Raw genomic sequence first — 19,007 nt, 5'->3', positions numbered from 1 at the left:
TATAAGAAAGAATATATTTAAATACGATAAATTTATTAAAATTTACTTTTACCAGGCTTACGTCCATTTTTACTGTATTGAGAAGTTAGCATATGTAATTTTTTATAACTAAATTTTTCGAAATTTTTTTATTTTATATTTTAGAAATTTGTTCAAAAAAAAAGATATTCTAACATATTCAATTGGAAAAAAAAAGTCTTCTACTATATATGCAAAAAGAAATTGCAATATCACTTCCTGAATATCTTATATGAGTATATCTTACTAATTAAATCTTATTGGTTTTTTGTAAAACTGTATTAATTTAATACAGCGTTTCTCAATCTTTCAGTATTTGCGACCCAATTTTCAATCATAATTTTCATCGCGCCCCCTTCTCATACAATATCAATGTATACAATAGTAATATATTTTGAGTATTTTGACGCTAAAGCTACACTACGACCTTAATTACAAACCTTACAAATTACCAAGAAAAAGTAAATTTATTGATATTTGGCAACACCGACCCGCTGCATTGAAAAAACCAGAATCGATGCCTCTCCGTTGCTCTCTGTCTTAAATTCACCGTATCGGATGTTCTCGCGCCTTCACGAGAAGTTCCGATTTGTCTCGAACATTTTGGAACGTCTACCCAAACATGTATAAATACTGCACTTCGTTCAATTCCAGTCAGTCTCAGTCGAGTCGATCTTCTATCGTTATCGAATTTATCGTGAATGTGTAATTGCGGGTGCTATGTTGTAATTTGCATGTTAATTTCAATTCACGGTATTAAATATTCATGGCAATAGATTTATACAGAATCATGGCTGAATTTTTAAGTAGGCGAAAACGAGCATTAGACGATAGTGAAGCATCAAGAACTGCACAGATGAGCGTGGTTCCGAAAAAAAATGAACAAAATATTCTCAAAAATACTTAAATTTTGGGTCCATCAGTACTGAAATAAATGAAGAAGAAAGGCCCCTGTGCCTCAAAAGGTTTGGCAGCAGACAACATGAACCTAATAAACTTAAATGATATTTGGAAACGCTTCATAGTGACTACTTTAACAAACCCCGAGAATTCTTCGAATTAAAATTAAAACCATTTGAAAAGCAAAAATCATTTTAAAAAAATTTTATGAATGAAAAAGCTACTTGCCTCTTACAAAGTTTCATATAAAATAGCCAAATGTAAAAAGCCTCACACCATTGGTGAAGTGCTTATCTTACTTGCTGCAATTGAGATTGTAGAAACTATGTTTGGAGATAATTTTGCCAAACAATTGCAGTCCATACCTCTATGAAATGATACTGTTGCCCGTCGAATTGGTAATTTAGCTGAAGATATATAGCAAAGAGATTTTCGGGAAGTTGCGTGACAAATTATTTTCAATTCAGCTTGATGAGGCAACAGATAGCAACAAAGATGTTAATTTCATTGCCTATGTTCAATTTTGTGATGGTATGTCAGTAGTAGAAACTTTCAGTAGGTACTTTTCTGCAAACCAATAGAACTCAAAGCAACAGTATTCGCATTATTTTCTATCTTAAATGTTTTTATAAACGAGGCAAACATAGAGTGAAAAAATTGCGTCGGAATATGCACCGATGGTGTTCGTTCAATTCTGGAAGATTCCAAATTATACAAGCACTTGTGAAACAGAAATCTCCACAGTGTGTCTGGAAACTTTGCATGATCCACAGAGAAACTCTGGCTTCCAAAGAATGAGTGCTGGTCTGAATATAGTACTAACGACGGTTGTAACCGTAGTAAATTATATAAAAATGAGACCCCTAAAACCAAGAATCTTTCTGCACTTGTAAAGCCATGGATGTAGTACATTCAGCGTTACTATTTTATTGCGAGGAAAGATAGTTATCACGCGGGAAATTTTTGCAACATGCTTATGAATTAAGAAATCGAAATTTTTTAGAAGCGGAAAACCGACCGGAAGCCGAGAATTTTCGTGATGTTTTATTTGTAATGGAATTGAGCTACTTGGTCGATATCTTCAACTCCAAGGAGCAAATACACATATGTTGGATACGAGTGATAAAGTTATTTTTTTTGTAGAAAATTGGAATTGTGGAGCAGAAATTTAAAGCAAAAAAAAACTAGAAATGTTTGCAAATGTGGATGAATGTGTTAAAATTTATAAGGCTGAAGAACAAAATGTGAGAGTTGTTCTTGTAACCACTGAAAATCATTTAGCCGTTCTGGCAAAGAATTTTAAAAAGTATTTTCTTGCTGGCGACAATTTTGTAGCAAGTTACGAGGGGGTTAGGGATCCATTTCAAAATACTCCGGAAGGACTCTCAACTGTCGAAGAAGAAATCATCATAGAAACCAAAAGACAATTTAGTAAAAAATTACTCTTTTAATTTTGGGCAGGGGTGGATGATGAGTTTTCTGCACTGAAAATAAGAGCATTTCGTATACTATTACCATTTTCAACATCCTACCTTTGCGAAACCGGATTTTCTGCGATGGCTGTTTTGAAGTCAAAATATAGATCTCAGCTAAATATAGAAAAACAACTCAGAGTGTCTATTTTTAATATTAAACCTTAAAAAACTTTGCTCCGCAGGACAGGCCCAAGAAGTCACTATTAATTATTAAACTTGTTTTTAATTTAGTATTGATAATTTTTTAATACATTGTGCAATATTGATACAATCCTCTTAATAAGTGTATTAAATCAGTCTAAATGTGAATTTTATTATTTATTATGTCAGGATGTACTTTGTTTTGCTCTCCTTTCAGTAAAATAAATTCTTTTAATAACTTTTTTCGATATGCTCGCGCCTCCCATTTAATGTTGTCACGCCCCGCTACGGGAGCGCTCCCTACAGGTTGAGAAACACTGATTTAATAGCAAGATTAATATATTCATAAATAAAAAATAATTTTCATCGTACAGGTTTATGTGCACACCATAATTACACAGTTCAGTGCATTGTATTTGCTTGTATCTCTTAAAGCGTAACTCTGAAACCACAACAACAATGACATCAGAATAAGTAGCACGAATAAACATAGGGTATCGAATGCACTGATAAACAAAAAGTACATTAAAGTACTCGTATTATTACATTAACGGGAATAAATTACTAGTTCACAAAGGAGATATTTATAAAAGTAATTTCTATTACACATGTAAACAAATAATATATAATCAGTTACTTAAATATTACAACAAATACGAGTAAAAGCAAACATTGATGTATTCATAAATTTTAAAAACTAATCTAAACAATCGGTAACAAGTATAACTTAGAATGATGGACTTAGATTTATAATTATTTTATGAATTAAAAAGGCGCATATAGAACGACAGTATTCTGTTTCAAGAATCTGGCTGCCATACATTATGAATCTGCAATTGGTTAATAACTTGTAGACTATATTTATAAATAGTGATAAAGATTTATTTACGGTATTAAATTTATTGATATTTTTTAAATCTACATTTCATAATTAAATAAAAGCCTATTAAGTAGAAAACAAAAATTAATGTTTTACTATTTCCAGTTGAACTGCCATTCTGCGGGTGCTACTTTAATTCATTAAATAATTTAAATTGTACGTCCATCTCGCCTCTCTATAATTTGGTTTGGATTTTAAATTTTAAAATTGAATTCTTTTTGCGTTGACGATTTTAACATTACAATATTTATCACGAAACCCCATCAGATTCCGTGACATGTTTCGTTTGAAAAAGTGATGGACGTTTAAAATATCTTTTAATCAAATTATTACTCGGTAGAATGATAAATGACGTATTAGAGGGAGGAGTAATATGTTGAAATATCAAATCTTTATTGATGTCTCTTATTCTTTTATAGCTATCTAGATTTTATTTTTGGTATTAGTAAATAGTGCTTAGTATGCTTACACACACATATATATATATTATGTGTGTGTGTGTGTATGTGTGTGTCTCATGACTTAGGGACCCCAAAAAACAAAATAGGGAGTAATGTTCATGCGAACTTACGTATGTACGTCCATCTATGTGTATTGGCGTGTTTGAAGCTTAAAACTTTTGATTGGATTAACCAATTTTGATGAAATTTTGTACAGAGCCTAGTTTGTATGGGTCTATTTTTTGGTAAATGTTTGGAATCAGTATCTCCACGGGGGAAGGTAAATAATTTTTTGGGGTAAATTTTCTCAAAATGTTTCATACATATATTGTGTATGTGTATTTATGTGTACAATAAAATTAGAACTTAACTGTAACTATGTTGCAATATAAATTAATCAAATATCACATATAGAACCCAATGCTGAAATAACACAATACAAAAATATTTTATTTAATTTCCTTATACGTATACGGAATATAGACAACTACTTCAAATTTTACAAGTTATTTTTGTAGTAGCTATTATAATTAATGATTTTATTTGTAAAATTAAATTTATACTCATTATTTCAGAATACACACATTCTAATAATGATCCACAATCATACTGTTCCCATTACAAAATACTAATACTTATTCCCTAATTTGTATTTAAAGTTTTATTTTTGTATTATCCATAGCTGCACAATTAATAATAACTGCTGTATTTAATTAAATAAAACTAGCCAAATGAATCTTACATACAAGATGTTATTGAAATGAATTGGCTCAATTGCAAATCTAAAAAAATTATTTTATAAAAAAATGTATTTTTATTTTCCACTCCCACCATGAGTCCGAAAGTAATACCGTACTTTTCTTCGAAAAGTCGGTAAAATATTTACGCTTAAAATTAATAAAAGATGACTTGGTGTATGATATATCTGGGGAAGAAGTGCATAATGGGCACTAAGGTCTAAGTTGAACATATAATTTTTGTTTTCTTAGGGAAGGTTTTAGAAAAGTCTTGTGACAAATGAGTACTTTCCATTTATATTATATTATTATTAAGATAATATAAAGGCAAAGGAATCCTTTTTCAGAAAGAAAAACCTACTCCGCAGGAAGATGGATTTAAACCTGAGAAAGTAATTGATAAAATGCTTTGTTTGGAGTATTCTTCTGTACGGTAGTGAAATATTGACACTGAGGAAAAAGGGAAAAGATAAGGTCGAGGCTTTTAAGATATGGGTTTGGTGGAGAATGGAGAAGACAAAATGGGTGGACAGAATAATTAACATAGAAGTATAAAGATGAATTAATGAAGATTGAACAATATTGGTGACTATCAGAAGAAGAAAAGGAAACTGGATCGGGCGTATAATTAGGGTAAAAGGAAAATAACAAATACAGTTCTTGAAGGCTCCGTTAAAGGTGAAAAAAGAAGAGGAAGGAAGAGGTTGAAGTTAACAACTGACATAAAGGATAATGAAGGTTATGTTGAGACGAAAAGAAAAACATAGGACAGAAACAGATGGAACAGCGGTGGTGCCAGGTACATCCCCGTTAAAGCCCATCAGTGTTAGGAACATGGAGGAGGTGTGGTGACCGGAAGCCACGGGGCAGATGGATGATGGATCCCCTACGAGATTGGGATGGTGCCAGGTACCTGTCAACAGTCAGAACACCACATGATGATGATTATTAAGAGTTTTATCCATTTATTCTGTAAAATACTGGCGTTAAGAACATTTACTAAAAGAGTAAAACGGTCTTTTGCTTTATTCTACATGGGGGAGGTTTTAATTTTTTAAATATCTTTATACAGAAAAGTTTTTAAAATAAAAATTGTTGAAGATTTCCATAAAATTATTTTATTCTCGTTTATGTTTGCGTATTTTATCAATCATCAAACGTTCTTTCTACATAAAGGAATTTCAGTTATTTGAATTATTTGAAATTCTCCCGCTTAAGCCTATGATTTAGGTTTTATTTTAAAAGACACACTTGAAATAATAAGCCTAAAATAGAAAACAATCGTTAATATTAATAAGTAACAAGGGTGGTTAATTAGTATCAGATAATAATGATAATTACAGATAATTTATTTTTATTACTTACATTAAGATTTGAAATAAGTATTGTGTATTCAATTCCCTGTTCTTTTAAATATCCTTTAACATCGTCTACCATGTCAGGAGGTAATAAAACATCAGTGGTATGATTTTTTAATGGTGGAGTCCAGAATTGTACTCCCTCTTCATCTTCCAGCATATCTTGTAACTCATCTACGTGATCTTCTGTACGTGGATAAACTCTAAATAATTGGTAACCTTTGTACATTACAATATCTTCTGTTTTTCGTCCTGAAATATCAGAAAAACGTTTTAATTAAAGCAATATAGATGTAGTTATTTAAAAATACCTTTTTCCTATGTTACAAAATAAATGTCATAAATTTAAAAAAAAAATAATACTAAACCAACCTTTAAAAAACCGCAATGAAAAAAGAGTGTTTTTTATTCTTCTTTAAATTGAATCTTTTGAAATTGGGTGATAGATAAACACTAACAAAATAACGAACAGTAAGTTAGTTTTAACATGTATTTTGGTTCCTATTTCTTCAAAAAATTGAGTTATAATAACTCAATAAATATAAATATTATAACTGAAAAAGCTTTACTTTTTGCACTTTTTTTTTATCACAATTGAAAAAATCCTTTATCCGTTCTGGATGGAGTCAGTGTGTATAATACATTCTTTTCAATAGAGAAAGTACTTTATTATTATACTATATCCCAAACCCCGAGACGGCTTTCATGATGAGCAACTAGAAAATTTGAATGACAAGAGATAAATATTAAAAATTAAAAAAACTGCCAAAAAACTATATGACATCCAGATACTTCTGAACAGTGACATACCTAATCGGAAGGCCATCCATCAGGACCCGCGAGTGACGGATCGCGACTAGACGACCTTTAAGAAACATTATAGTGGTTTTCTCCACACTGAAATCCATTTTATGCTGAAAACTCGACAACCGTAGTACCTTACATGCTTATGTCGCCCTGAGGTCTACCTCAACACGCAAGTTACCCTCGACTAGCAGCAACCCATCGTCGCGATAAGCCACGATGCGGTAGCCACTGGGCATTCGCAACCGCATTAGAGAGTCAAACTTAACGACCCAGACGAGGGGATCTAAAACACTGCCCTGTGGACAACCTTTTTTGAAGTAGGGTCTTTCCTACTTCCGAGCCGCCGTCACGGACGACGGTTCTGTTGCTGAAATAGGTCGAGAGAATCTCAATCTCATTTTGCATGCAACCACGCTGCTGCAACTGAAACGAGGCAGAGGGCCACCAAAGTTATTGAAGGTCCCGGATACGTCAAAAAGACGCCGAGTACATATTTTCACTCACTGGTCAAAACTAAATCCATTACCCTAAGAATAGCGTCCTCTTTGCCCTTTCCAGGGCGAAAACCGGCAATCAGCAAATGGTTAGAAGTTAACCTACTCTTGATGAGGAGGTACAAGACCTTCTCGAAAACCTTATATACTACAGGCAAGAACATCAGAGAACGGTAAGAAGAAATTACAGTGGGGTCCTTGTCGCCACCTTTGAAGAGTAGTTTCAACTCACCACGTTTCCAACACGCTGAGAAATAGCCAGCAAACAGCATCCTATTAAAAACCCTACTCAGGGGACCAAGAATCACTGGCAACGTGCGAACAAGGAGTTCCACTGTGATACAATTATATCTGGGGGCTTTATTCCTAGCCATGCTAGCCACAAATTACTTGGCGGACTTCTGTCTCAGTAATCTCAGAAAACAAATTCTCAGAGCGAAAACCTACAACTTCCCTTCGGACACATCGATGATAAGAGGTTTCATCGATGATACTTAGGGTGTATCTTCTGGAAGCAGAAGAGTGAGGACACGATCTTTGTTTATTACAACACCATCCTGTTCAAGACAGCCGACAGAAGAATGTCTTTTTTCTTCTTATGACTACGTTAAGACACCCTATGGGTCTTTATTTCCCTACTCTTGTACAAAAGAGCGCCAGGAGTCACGCTTAGAAGACTTAACCTTCTGAAAATACTCGATCCTTTTCCGAGAATAGTCCGCAAGCAAGGCTGCACGCTGATCAGGATCACCCTCAAGGTCTTTTTTTTTCTTTTTCCTGTTTAGCCTCCGGTAACTACCGTTCAGATAATACTTCAGAGGATGAATGACGATGATATGTATGAGTGTAAATGAAGTGTAGTCTTGTACATTCTCAGTTCGATCACTCCTGAGATTGTGGTTAATTGAAACCCAACCACCAAAAAACACCGGTATCCACGATCTGGTATTCAAATCCGTGTAAAAATAACTGGCTTTACGAGGACTTGAACGCTGGAACTCTCGACTTCCAAATCGCTGATTTGGGAAGACGCGTTCACCACTAGACCAACCAGGTGGGTTAAAGGATCACCCTCAAGCTGGTCGGCTCTCCTGAACCGGCCCATAGTCCACTTTATCGAGGTCAACTCCCAAGTCCACCATCCAGCTGCTCTCTCTCGACCCGAACCTCTGGGAATCGACTGATCAGCGGCTTCAACTACCACAGAAGAAAGATTTTCTGCCAGGTCATGTAACGGGAGATCGTCCGGTCTTCGAGCAAAACCTCAAAGCCTGGCCACAAGAATATTAGAAAACTTAGGCCTATCCGCCCGCCTGTGCAGGAAGTGCCCCTGTTGAACAGGGACGTACCCCCTATAGACATCGTGTAGCAGTTTTTTGTCAGCAGTTTTTTTTGGGAATTTTTATAATTTTTAATATTTATCTCTGGTTCATTCAAATTTTCTAATTGCTCATCATGAGAGCCATCTCGGGGTTTGGGATAGAGTATCATATAAATAAGACAGGTCATGAGGAGGGGAGATTTGCTAAATTTTATTTTTTTATGTATAACTGTTAAAACGTTTTTAGGGGTTCCTATACATTAAAACACTCTTTATACATGAACATAAATATTAAATATTAGAAATAAACAAAAAAAATTATTTTCAGTTTACTGTTAAAAATATATGATTCCTTATGAATAAAAAAAAAAAACAAATATGAACAAATTATCTACCGTGCTTTTTATCTTGTATAAAAGAACATAGATGACGCGTGACAGTTGAAAATGTGAATCGACACGTGATATATGAATAAACGAAAGGTTAATCCGTAACGTATTAGTGTATTCAGTCTGATCGTACTTGAGGATACGGTTAAATAGATTTCTTTTCTATTTTAGTGTAACAAAGTAACTGAATAAATACTCAGAGATGTAAAAAAATTAATTTAAAAAATAAAAATTACTTTTTTGCCGATCAGTGTATCAAAGCTACTTACATACCGACGTTAAAATATGTTCTATAAAGTTTTTATTTAATATAAATTCTGCAATGCAGTAAGAGCATTACAATAGAGCAGAAAGTTCCAGAACATTCAAAATCATTGTTTATAAATATCAACTATTTACATGATTACTTTCTTCGTTTGTTCATTTTTAATTGTTTTTTAAAGAGTTTTTCGATAAAGAGTTGTTTTGAAAAAGTGGTTTATCTAATTTGAGAGCAATAGTCTTTTTTAAGTAAAATTTGTCAACAAATTCCATTAATACTTTGTATGTTCAAATAACGTATCAGTTCGAAGGCTAGTTTGATCTGGTATAATTCTACCTAGTGACACATAAAGCATAGAATTATTAGTAAGGCGAACAAAGCAAAAAGTTAAGTATTGAAATAAATTTCAAAATTATGTTTTACAAAATATAATAGTGTATTAGAAATGCCAACGAAAAGGTACTATAAAAACATTAACATCATGAATAAAATAGAAAAAACTAACGTTTTCAAAGAGTAAACACAAGAAGAGCATGGCGTGGTGGAAAGTTTTGTTCGAGCGTTTAAGCGATATAGACTATATTGTAAAGTAACATTTTAAATTGTTTTGTTCACAACGAGATTGCATTACATAATGTATTTGTGTATTAATGTTCACAATTACACACTGCCTCCTTATTAACATTAACGTAATTTTTTTGAATGAGAGATAACTATTTCTGCCTATGAAAAATGTCAACCTTAATCGAAATTTGAACTCAGAACCTTTTACAAAGAAAAGACTGGAATGTTTCAATTCGTCCTACGGTCGCCGTTTTCAGTTTTCCTTTTCCGTCAGATTTTTTAATCTGTATATCGTTATACAGTGTACTCTATATAAAGTAAATTATAGTAATCGAATCAAATTTTGCAAATTACGGTTTAGCAGATCTTGACGTTTCATGACTCCCTTTAACCAAACAAAAAACACAATTTTAGCATTGAAAGATTTCAGAAGGATGTTGACCCAATTTTTTTAATTGATATCTCCAGACCGGATGTACCGATTTACATGAAATTTGACTCAATGATTTCTTTATATAGGGTATTGATGCCACTTAAGTTTGATCTCAATCGGTCAAGGGGACAGGAAGATACGAACCTTAAGGTTCTTGTATCTCAAAAGTTTACTCAAAGGATAACTAATGTGTTTTTAAATAATTTAATCCCCTTTGGTAACTAAGATATTTTATGATACTGTTTTTATGATAGTGTCTTATTGAAACCCGCATAAAGGTAGGAAAGTAAAAAATACTTTTTTAAATTATACTTTTAAGAAGATTTAACTTCTTAAAATAAATTTTTTAATTGTTATTTGTTTGGTTACTAAGTAGTACTATAACCATAGTTAGTAAATTACACTATTAGTTTAAATCTTTCTTTTTACCACTAGCCTTCATTTATATATTGTGATTCCCTTTCATTTTAGAAAAATAGAATAAATATCCGGGTTAACTTCCAAAGATTTTTTTTATATTTTGACTTCAACATTGCTTGGTATTGAATTTTAAACACATGGAAAATTTATGATAAGATAATAATAGTTATTTCCAACAAGTTTCTGTGAGCCTTAGCTCATGTTTGGTAGCAGTCTCTTTATGTTTTTGTTTTTTACCAAGACTTCAGTTTTTTGCTTTACAACATCTTGTGAACGGCTTTCCTTATAATTTTTAATCTTGCTATATTTTAAATAAAAAATTAATAAAATTAAATAAATCAACTTTGTTATGGTGTTTGGTCTTACTCAAACCTCCATAAATGAGTGGAGGGTAAGATCTCTCCCCCCCCCCCCAAATAATTTATGTGTCCTTACTTAAAGTCACATTCTTTTATTTAAATGATTCTATTATATTAGTCACTTTAGATATGTATTTGGGAAATCTCATAGAGGGGTATTGAATAATATACCTATTTTTTTTTTGTCAGTTACCTTTTTTTCTTAATGTCTTTATTTTGATTCATATTACAGAATAGTTATAAAATTTTGTGCTATGATTTCCGAATATTGGTCATTGCTTCCATTTAATTTTACACAAAGTACATATATTTTTTTTAATAATTAAATATATCTTAAGCAGGTAAGTTACTTTTTGATGGTGTTTTTTTATCTTTTCCATATCCTTATAAAGAGAGGGAGACAAAAAATATTTTTTATTCCTTTTTGGCGTTTCTGGACTCAAAATCATATTCCTGTACTACTTAGATAATTTCATAAAATTAATATACGACATAATAAATTTTATTTCGGGTATCTCACTCAGGGGTGGGAAACAATACGCCTAATTTTTTTTTTTTGTTTTAGTCATCAGTTATCGTTTTGCTTAATAGCGTCAGACAGAATTAACCGATTTTAATGAAATTCTGTACTATGAATTCTGAATATAAGTTATTGATGTCATTTATTTTTGGTTACGGATTATTCAAAGATACGGGAATATATTATCATGAGTCTAGTATCTCTACATTTTATTTAAAGATTAGGATAATCTTTTTATGTAATTCAATATTTTTATGGGATTTTTATGGCTTAATATTCTTTTATCAGCAGAGAAAATGTTTACTCTATACTAATCCAGACAACATTTGTACGAAATAAACTATGTTGTTTATGTATATAAATTAGCTGATGAAGTTATTGAAGGAAGGTCTTATTAATAATTTTCCTCCTAAATAATACGTTGAGGGCGAGCCCTAAGTAGCCAGAGTTGCATAACTTTCCTAACTTCCTAAATATAGAACAATTTTCCGGATGCATTAATTAAATTTTCCAAATAGAATTCGTAAATAATATTCATGTGAAATTTCATTGAGTATCATGATATCAAAATATTTATAATTATTTAATCCAACACTAAGCAACGAAAATTATAATAAATGAAAAACGTCAGTATAAACAAGTAATTTTGTTACTTAAGTTATCTAAAAAAAAAAAAAAATATTTCTAGACTGCCAGAGGAACTGAAATTTTTTTATGAAACTTGTTAAAAATAATTAATTTGCGTTCTATTTATATAAATTTCTACTTTAAATTACCGTTAAAAAATAAAAATTAAAATCAGATTTATTTATTAGTACAGCCGGTGTTTTTTTTTTTTTTTTTTTTTTTACCAATTTAATGAAATATTAAGATGATTAAAAGATTAAAGTTGTTTACGATAAATATATTAAATTTAAAAAAGAATTTGAATTTAAGGACAAATAACAAGCTTATTTTTTCTTATAAATTTATGTTTGCTGAATTTATAAGTGAAAGTTGTAGTAAGTTAGTAGACGTTGTTTCCCTTCAATTCTCGTAAAATAAATGTGTTTGGCCTTAAAACATTTTGTTATACAGTCTGTTATTTTTCCTCTGTATTTTTTTATAATTTTTTTTTTTTTTTTTTTAGTTATTTACTCTTCATAAGTTATTAAGGAAGTTAATGTATTTAATTGGAGGATTTAAAAATGAACATACATTTTATACTTATTTATAATCTTTATTTAAATAGAGCAATAACAAAAACTCTCGCACTTACTAAAATGGAATTTAATTACGTTATAATGATAAATTATCGTAACATTTAATGTTATGACAAATAAATTAATGTAAGTTTTCAAAACATTTAAAACTAATTACAAAAATAATAAAGTTGCCTTTATAAAAAGAAATAATGTTCACCTTCTTTTGTTCCTTTTTTTATTTATTTTTATTTTTACATGTTTCTATAGAAAAGAAAGTATTTCAAAACAGCAGAAAATTTGAATGATTTGAGAAAATAACTGAATGATCTTTTAAAGTACTCATACATTAAAGTAATGTTATTTTAGCTTCATTAACTTCATTATGTATATTTGCATATCACTGTACCGACTTTAAAGTGAACTGTATTATAAATATAACAATATATTTTCATTGATTTTTTCTTTTTTCATCATGATAATCTCTAATTGAAGCCTTATAATTATTATTAAAATTATTTTGCCTATTATTTTTTTTCAAGTTTACAACAGGATGTATACCTAATAATAATTCGAAAGCTATATAGCTACAGAGAGAGCGAGTTTGAGGGAGAAAGGAAGGGAGAGACAGGCAGATAAACTGTGTGAATTCAATTAATTTAATCTGAAAGACTAATAAACATTTAAGCACAAATAAGAGACAAAAAAACTATTTTTTGAGGATAGCAAGACAAATAACCTGCAGACTATTATCTCTCTTAACACACCTATCAAAATAAATACAAGTAAAAATAATCAAGAGCATTTTGGAAAAATATGTTATGAAAAGATGGAAACCAAAAAATTAAATACTGAAAAAACACATTGCAAAGGGGTTCCCTGCTCATAATATAAATTAATAGGAATTTATTAGTAGTTATAATTAAAAAAAGAGATAAAATATTGATCTTTATTACGATAATGTGTCCCAACTCACCGCAAATAAACTTCATAAAAACACAAAAAGTAGTGACTGGATAGTTATCGTTTAAATATTTGAATAATAACAAATAAATATTCGCGTAAAAATTATAAGTTGGTTAAACAAAAAAATAAAGGAGACCCTACTGGAAAATAAAATCTTCACCATGAATACAAAAAATACTCGGTGTAAAAACTCTTAGATAATAATCTTTCAACAGTTAAACATAGAAAAATTAATTTTATCAAATGATCCTATCGAAATAATAAATTTTTAGATGTAAAATTACCAAATTTTAAGCCCAATTTGAGAAGACGACTCAGATATATTAAACGGAAAAGGGAGGATTGTGACACATTATTTTAAAGGAAATTGTAAAACAATTTTGACTTAACTTCAGACGACGAAAACCAAACAAAACGGTGGCCATTTAACATTTTTCATAGATAGTTCCAAAGGTGTTTTACCACCGCTCTTAAGTCTTCAATAGTGAAATATCAAAAATATAAAATTTATCAAATGCCTCTACCTCAAAATTATCTATTTCTCCATATGAAATTTCATTTGTAGTGTACTGTAGGCCTCTTTTAAAACTAGGTGTGAAAAATATTAAATTGAGCTATTTTGATTAGGCCTGAATATTTTTGAATTATTAGGCCTGAATTATTTTTGATACGGCCTGAATATTTTAATAGAAAATGTTTAATCAACTTCAAAAAAGGAGATTACGTATTCGTCCCATATATATATAGTGTGTTCTTTAACTGAGGCCAAACTTTAGGAAGTGATTCTACTTAACATACTGAAAAAAAATTCCAGTGAACATAAGTCCGAAAACGCATATTTTTCTGTCAGTCCGCCATTTTGTGTTTTTTAAGAAAAAAAAGTATCTTGCAAAAACGGTTGGAGATAACTCAATCAAATTTTGTATTTTATCTTAAACTAACATTTTTTAGTAGGAAAAAAATAACGATACTCTTTGCTGAAAATTTTCAAATGGCGATCGTTTCAATTTTTCAATCTTAAACATCTTAGGAATTATTAGATATATCAAATTGTGTTTTATTATAAACATTATGAAGCATTTTTTTTTTTTTATGAACAAAACAACACTTAACTCGTAAAAATCCGACGACAACAGTTATTGAAAAAAGTAGGCCTCAAACGATATGGCGGCTATCTTGATTTTTTATTATCGTGACTTTGATAAATGTTTGTTGACTCTGATAAATGTTTGTTTTTTTATTATTGTCAACGATGATAATAAAAAAACAAAATGGCCGACATATCAGTTTAGACACTTTTTGCAATAACTCTATTGTTTGTCGTCGGATTTTTACAACTAAGGTGTTCGGTTAAAAAAAAAATGCTTCATAATTTTTATAACACAACACAATTTGGTATTTCTAATAATTCCTATGATACTTAAGATTGAAAAATTGAAAAGACCGCCATTTTGAAATTTATCAACGAAGTGTATCGTTATTTTTTTGCTATTAAAGAATGACAGTTTAAAATGAATTGCTATTAAAGAATGACAGTTAAAAGTACAACATTTTATTGCGTTATCTCCAAGCGTTCTTGAAAAATAATTTTTTTTAAAAAACACGAAATGGCAGACAGACAGAAAAATATGCGTTTTCGGACCTGTGTTCACTGGACATTTTTTTCAGTATGTTAAGTAGAATCACTTCCTAGAGTTTTGCCTCACAGTTAAAGGACATCAAGTATATTTTTTTTGTTTGTTCGCGCATAACGTTTTTCCTATTTATCCGATTCAAATAAATCTTATTGCAATCGACTCAACTGCTTTTTTCGGTTGTAAAATGTTGTTGAAAAAATATTTTTTATAAAAAAAATCGGTTTGAAAATTGATAAAATACTTTTTCGCCGTCGGGCAGGTACGTAGGAACATTGGAAATCTATTCTGTATGTATTAATTACGTTAGATCATGTTATATGGTCTTGTACGGCAGGTAATGTGAGTCTCTGTACAAGATATGTAGGATCGTTAATAAAATCATCAAGAATCGAGATACCTTAAACCTTTCAGATCCAATATACATTATATGTATTACAATATACATTGCATATATATATATATATGCAATGTATATATATAATATACAGCATCGGTAAGTGCAATGAGAATCTTATAAATGGTCTTGATGTCGGTTCCATTTTTAAAAAAAAATAATAATTATTATTATTCATTGTTCTTTCCTAACCTAGTCTGCTAAATTTTATTTACTTAGTATTCCAGTATCGAGCAGTTATTTTACAGGTATGTAGGACACTTTTCAAACCATCTGTGAAAAACATTAATTACCGTAAAATTTAAATATTGTGAGTGAAAACAGACACAAAATTGTCAGACTGCATTATTTTTGTGATTTACTTTAACAATATTACCCATATTTTAGCAGTTTATCAAATTATTTGAACAAATAAGATGTCAATTTAGTCGCAAAAAAATGCTTAAAATTTCATCTGATAATACATTATTCGATAAAAATAATATTTACGGAGGTTCAAACTTAATTTTTTTTTTTTAGGAGTTGTTTTTTGGTATGTACGAAGTTTGTCTCGAAAGTAAATGTACTGATTTTTTATTTAATTTTCTATTGGACTTACTTGAAATTACAAGTTATCTCCTTCGAAGTATGATCCTTGGGAAGTTACACAGCGGTTCCAACGTTTCTTCCATTGTTCATACCGAAGGAATTTTCCTTAATTATGTGTAGCTCATCGGTTACGATTTTTTATATTTTCCATCGCCCCAAAATGATGACCCTTCAACTGCAATTTCAGCTTAGGGTAGAGGTTGAAATCGCACGGAGCTAGATCTGGGCTGTAGAGAGGCTGTGGAAATAGAGGAATATTTTCCTTCGCCAGAAAATTTTGAACTGAAAGCGAAATTTGAGCTGGGTCGTTACTAGGATTTGAACCTTTGGACTCGCTGGACCCGTTTTTGAAGTCTTTCCAAAAAATCTTTGTAAAAGGCACTATTAACTGTTTGTCCTGGAGGTAAAAAATGTTTTTGCACAATGCCACAGCCGTCGAACAAAACAATAATCATTGTTTTCACCTTCCAGAAGGAAGGTCATCTTCAACATTTTTTCGGTCCACTTTGAAAGCTTTGTGGCACTTAAAAACCATAGTTCTCGATAGAGTGGCACCTCCATAAGATTTGGTTAAAGAATCAATGTTTCTGTGGCAGACTTGTTGAGTTTCACACAATATTTGATAGCGTAACGTTATTCAATATTTTCCTCCATCGCAAACGTAACGAGGTTATAAAACGCGACCACACACGAACAGCAGCAGCGCGCGACTGACTCAACCGATCCAGTTAAAACAAGTATTCACGTGCAGCCATTGTCACTATCTACGCGTTGTTATATATCAAGGACGTTTTACATTATCTGTTCTTTCGAAGGAAAATCAGTACACTTACTTTTGGGGCAAACCTCTCTCACACTCTCTCACTCTCTCTCTATCTATATATATATATATATATATTATCCTTCTAATTTAAATTGTTTTATCTTCTCTTACCGAAAGAGTAGTTGGTGTGATGGTCGCCTACAAAAATGTAGATCGTTTTCGAGGTAGGTAAATTTGCCAAACTTAATTTTTCTATGTTTAACTGTTGAAAAGTTATTTATGGGTCTCCATAATTATTAAAACTGGTTTTTTATATATATATAAAATCAATCAGTTTGGTACATTAAAATAATTTTTTTTCATAGTCTTTTTTCTACAGACTGTCATGCTGATTGGTAAAAATTACTTTAATCATTAGAAAACAATTAGAATGCGAAGTACTATTCACGATAAATTTGCGAAAAAATAAAAGTGAGCATTACCCCAACAATCCATGTGTTAGCCAAATTTTCTCACTTACATTGATTAAAAATTAAATAAAGTAACAGTAGAAAATAAATAAATTCAGAGCATGCCTGTTTATTTTAGTAGATGTGTTAAATTTGGTATGGCACGTTGTCTTGAAAAAAAACTCGTTTTACATTACAAACATGTATTTTTATATATAAATGTAGAATAAATTTAAACAATTTTATATTAATAAGCCAACAATTTTAGATAAAGAAATCCATCTGCAGATTAGAAAATTGTTATTTAAACAAAATAAACTTGGCATTTGTACTTAATTAGGTAATAACCTACAAATTAATTTTATTAAATGATGCGTTTCAGACTTGTGTTATTGATTAGTCCATGAAAAAAATGTAGTAAGGTTAAATAAGGACCTCAAGTAGGTAAGAAAGACATTTATTTACCTTATTAAACAATTTACTAATTATCTAAGGGGCTTAGATATCCAAACCGTGCACTAATACATACTAGTAGCCCAGAAAGTTTAACAACTCATTTCATATTAAAGTTAAAAACCGCTTTCCCTTTTTTCCTGTTTAGCCTCCGGAACCACTGTAAGTTAATACTTCAGAGGATGAATGAGGATGATATGTATTAATATAAATGAAGTTTAGTCTTGTACAGTCACAGGTCGACCGTTTCTGAGATGTGTGGTTAATTGAAACCCGACCACTAAAGAACACCGGAATCCACAATCTAGTATTCAAATCTGTATAAAAGTAACTGCCTTTACTAGGATTTGAACCTTCGAACTCTCGACTTTGAAATCAGCTGCTTTGCAATGACGAGTTCACTACTAGACCAGCCCGGTGTGTTAAAGTTAAAAACCTGAGGATGGACTTATTTTTTTTTTTGTCTTCAGTCATTTGACTGGTTTGATGCAGCTCTCCAAGATTCCCTATCTAGTGCTAGTCGTTTCATTTCAGTATACCCCCTACATCCTACATCCCTAACAATTTGTTTTACATACTCCAAACGTGGCCTGCCTACACAATTTTTCCCTTCTACCTGTCCTTCCAATATTAAAGCGACTATTCCAGGATGCCTTATTATGTGGCCTATAAGTCTGTCTCTTCTTTTAACTATATTTTTCCAAATGCTTCTTTCTTTATCTATTTGCCGCAATACCTCTTCATTTGTCACTTTATCCACCCATCTGATTTTTAACATTCTCCTATAGCACCACATTTCAAAAGCTTCTAATCTTTTCTTCTCAGATACTCCGATTCTCCAAGTTTCACTTCCATATAAAGCGACACTCCAAACATACACTTTCAAAAATCTTATCCTGACATTTAAATTAATTTTTGATGTAAACAAATTATACTTCTTACTGAAGTCTCGTTTAGCTTGTGCTATTCGGCATTTTATATCGCTCCTGCTTCGTCCATATTTAGTAATTCTACTTCCCAAATAACAAAATTCTTCTACCTCCATAATCTTTTCTCCT

At 31.1% G+C, this 19,007-nt stretch overlaps 1 protein-coding gene across 1 annotated transcript in view; it reads right to left on the bottom strand.

Annotated features, from left to right (window-relative positions):
* The window catches only part of LOC142317546 (carboxypeptidase B-like), a 129,294-nt gene that overhangs the window by 59,883 nt on the left and 50,404 nt on the right, over nt 1–19,007 (bottom strand). Inside the window, exon 3 of the mRNA XM_075354105.1 lies at nt 5,957–6,201. Coding sequence (XP_075210220.1) covers nt 5,957–6,201 — 245 coding nt within the window. The remainder of the gene's footprint in view (nt 1–5,956; nt 6,202–19,007) is intronic.

This window comes from Lycorma delicatula, chromosome 1 (genome assembly GCF_047948215.1).
Source record: "Lycorma delicatula isolate Av1 chromosome 1, ASM4794821v1, whole genome shotgun sequence".
NCBI classification, from domain to species: domain Eukaryota; kingdom Metazoa; phylum Arthropoda; class Insecta; order Hemiptera; family Fulgoridae; genus Lycorma; species Lycorma delicatula.
This window is presented reverse-complemented; position numbering and strand designations above follow the sequence as displayed.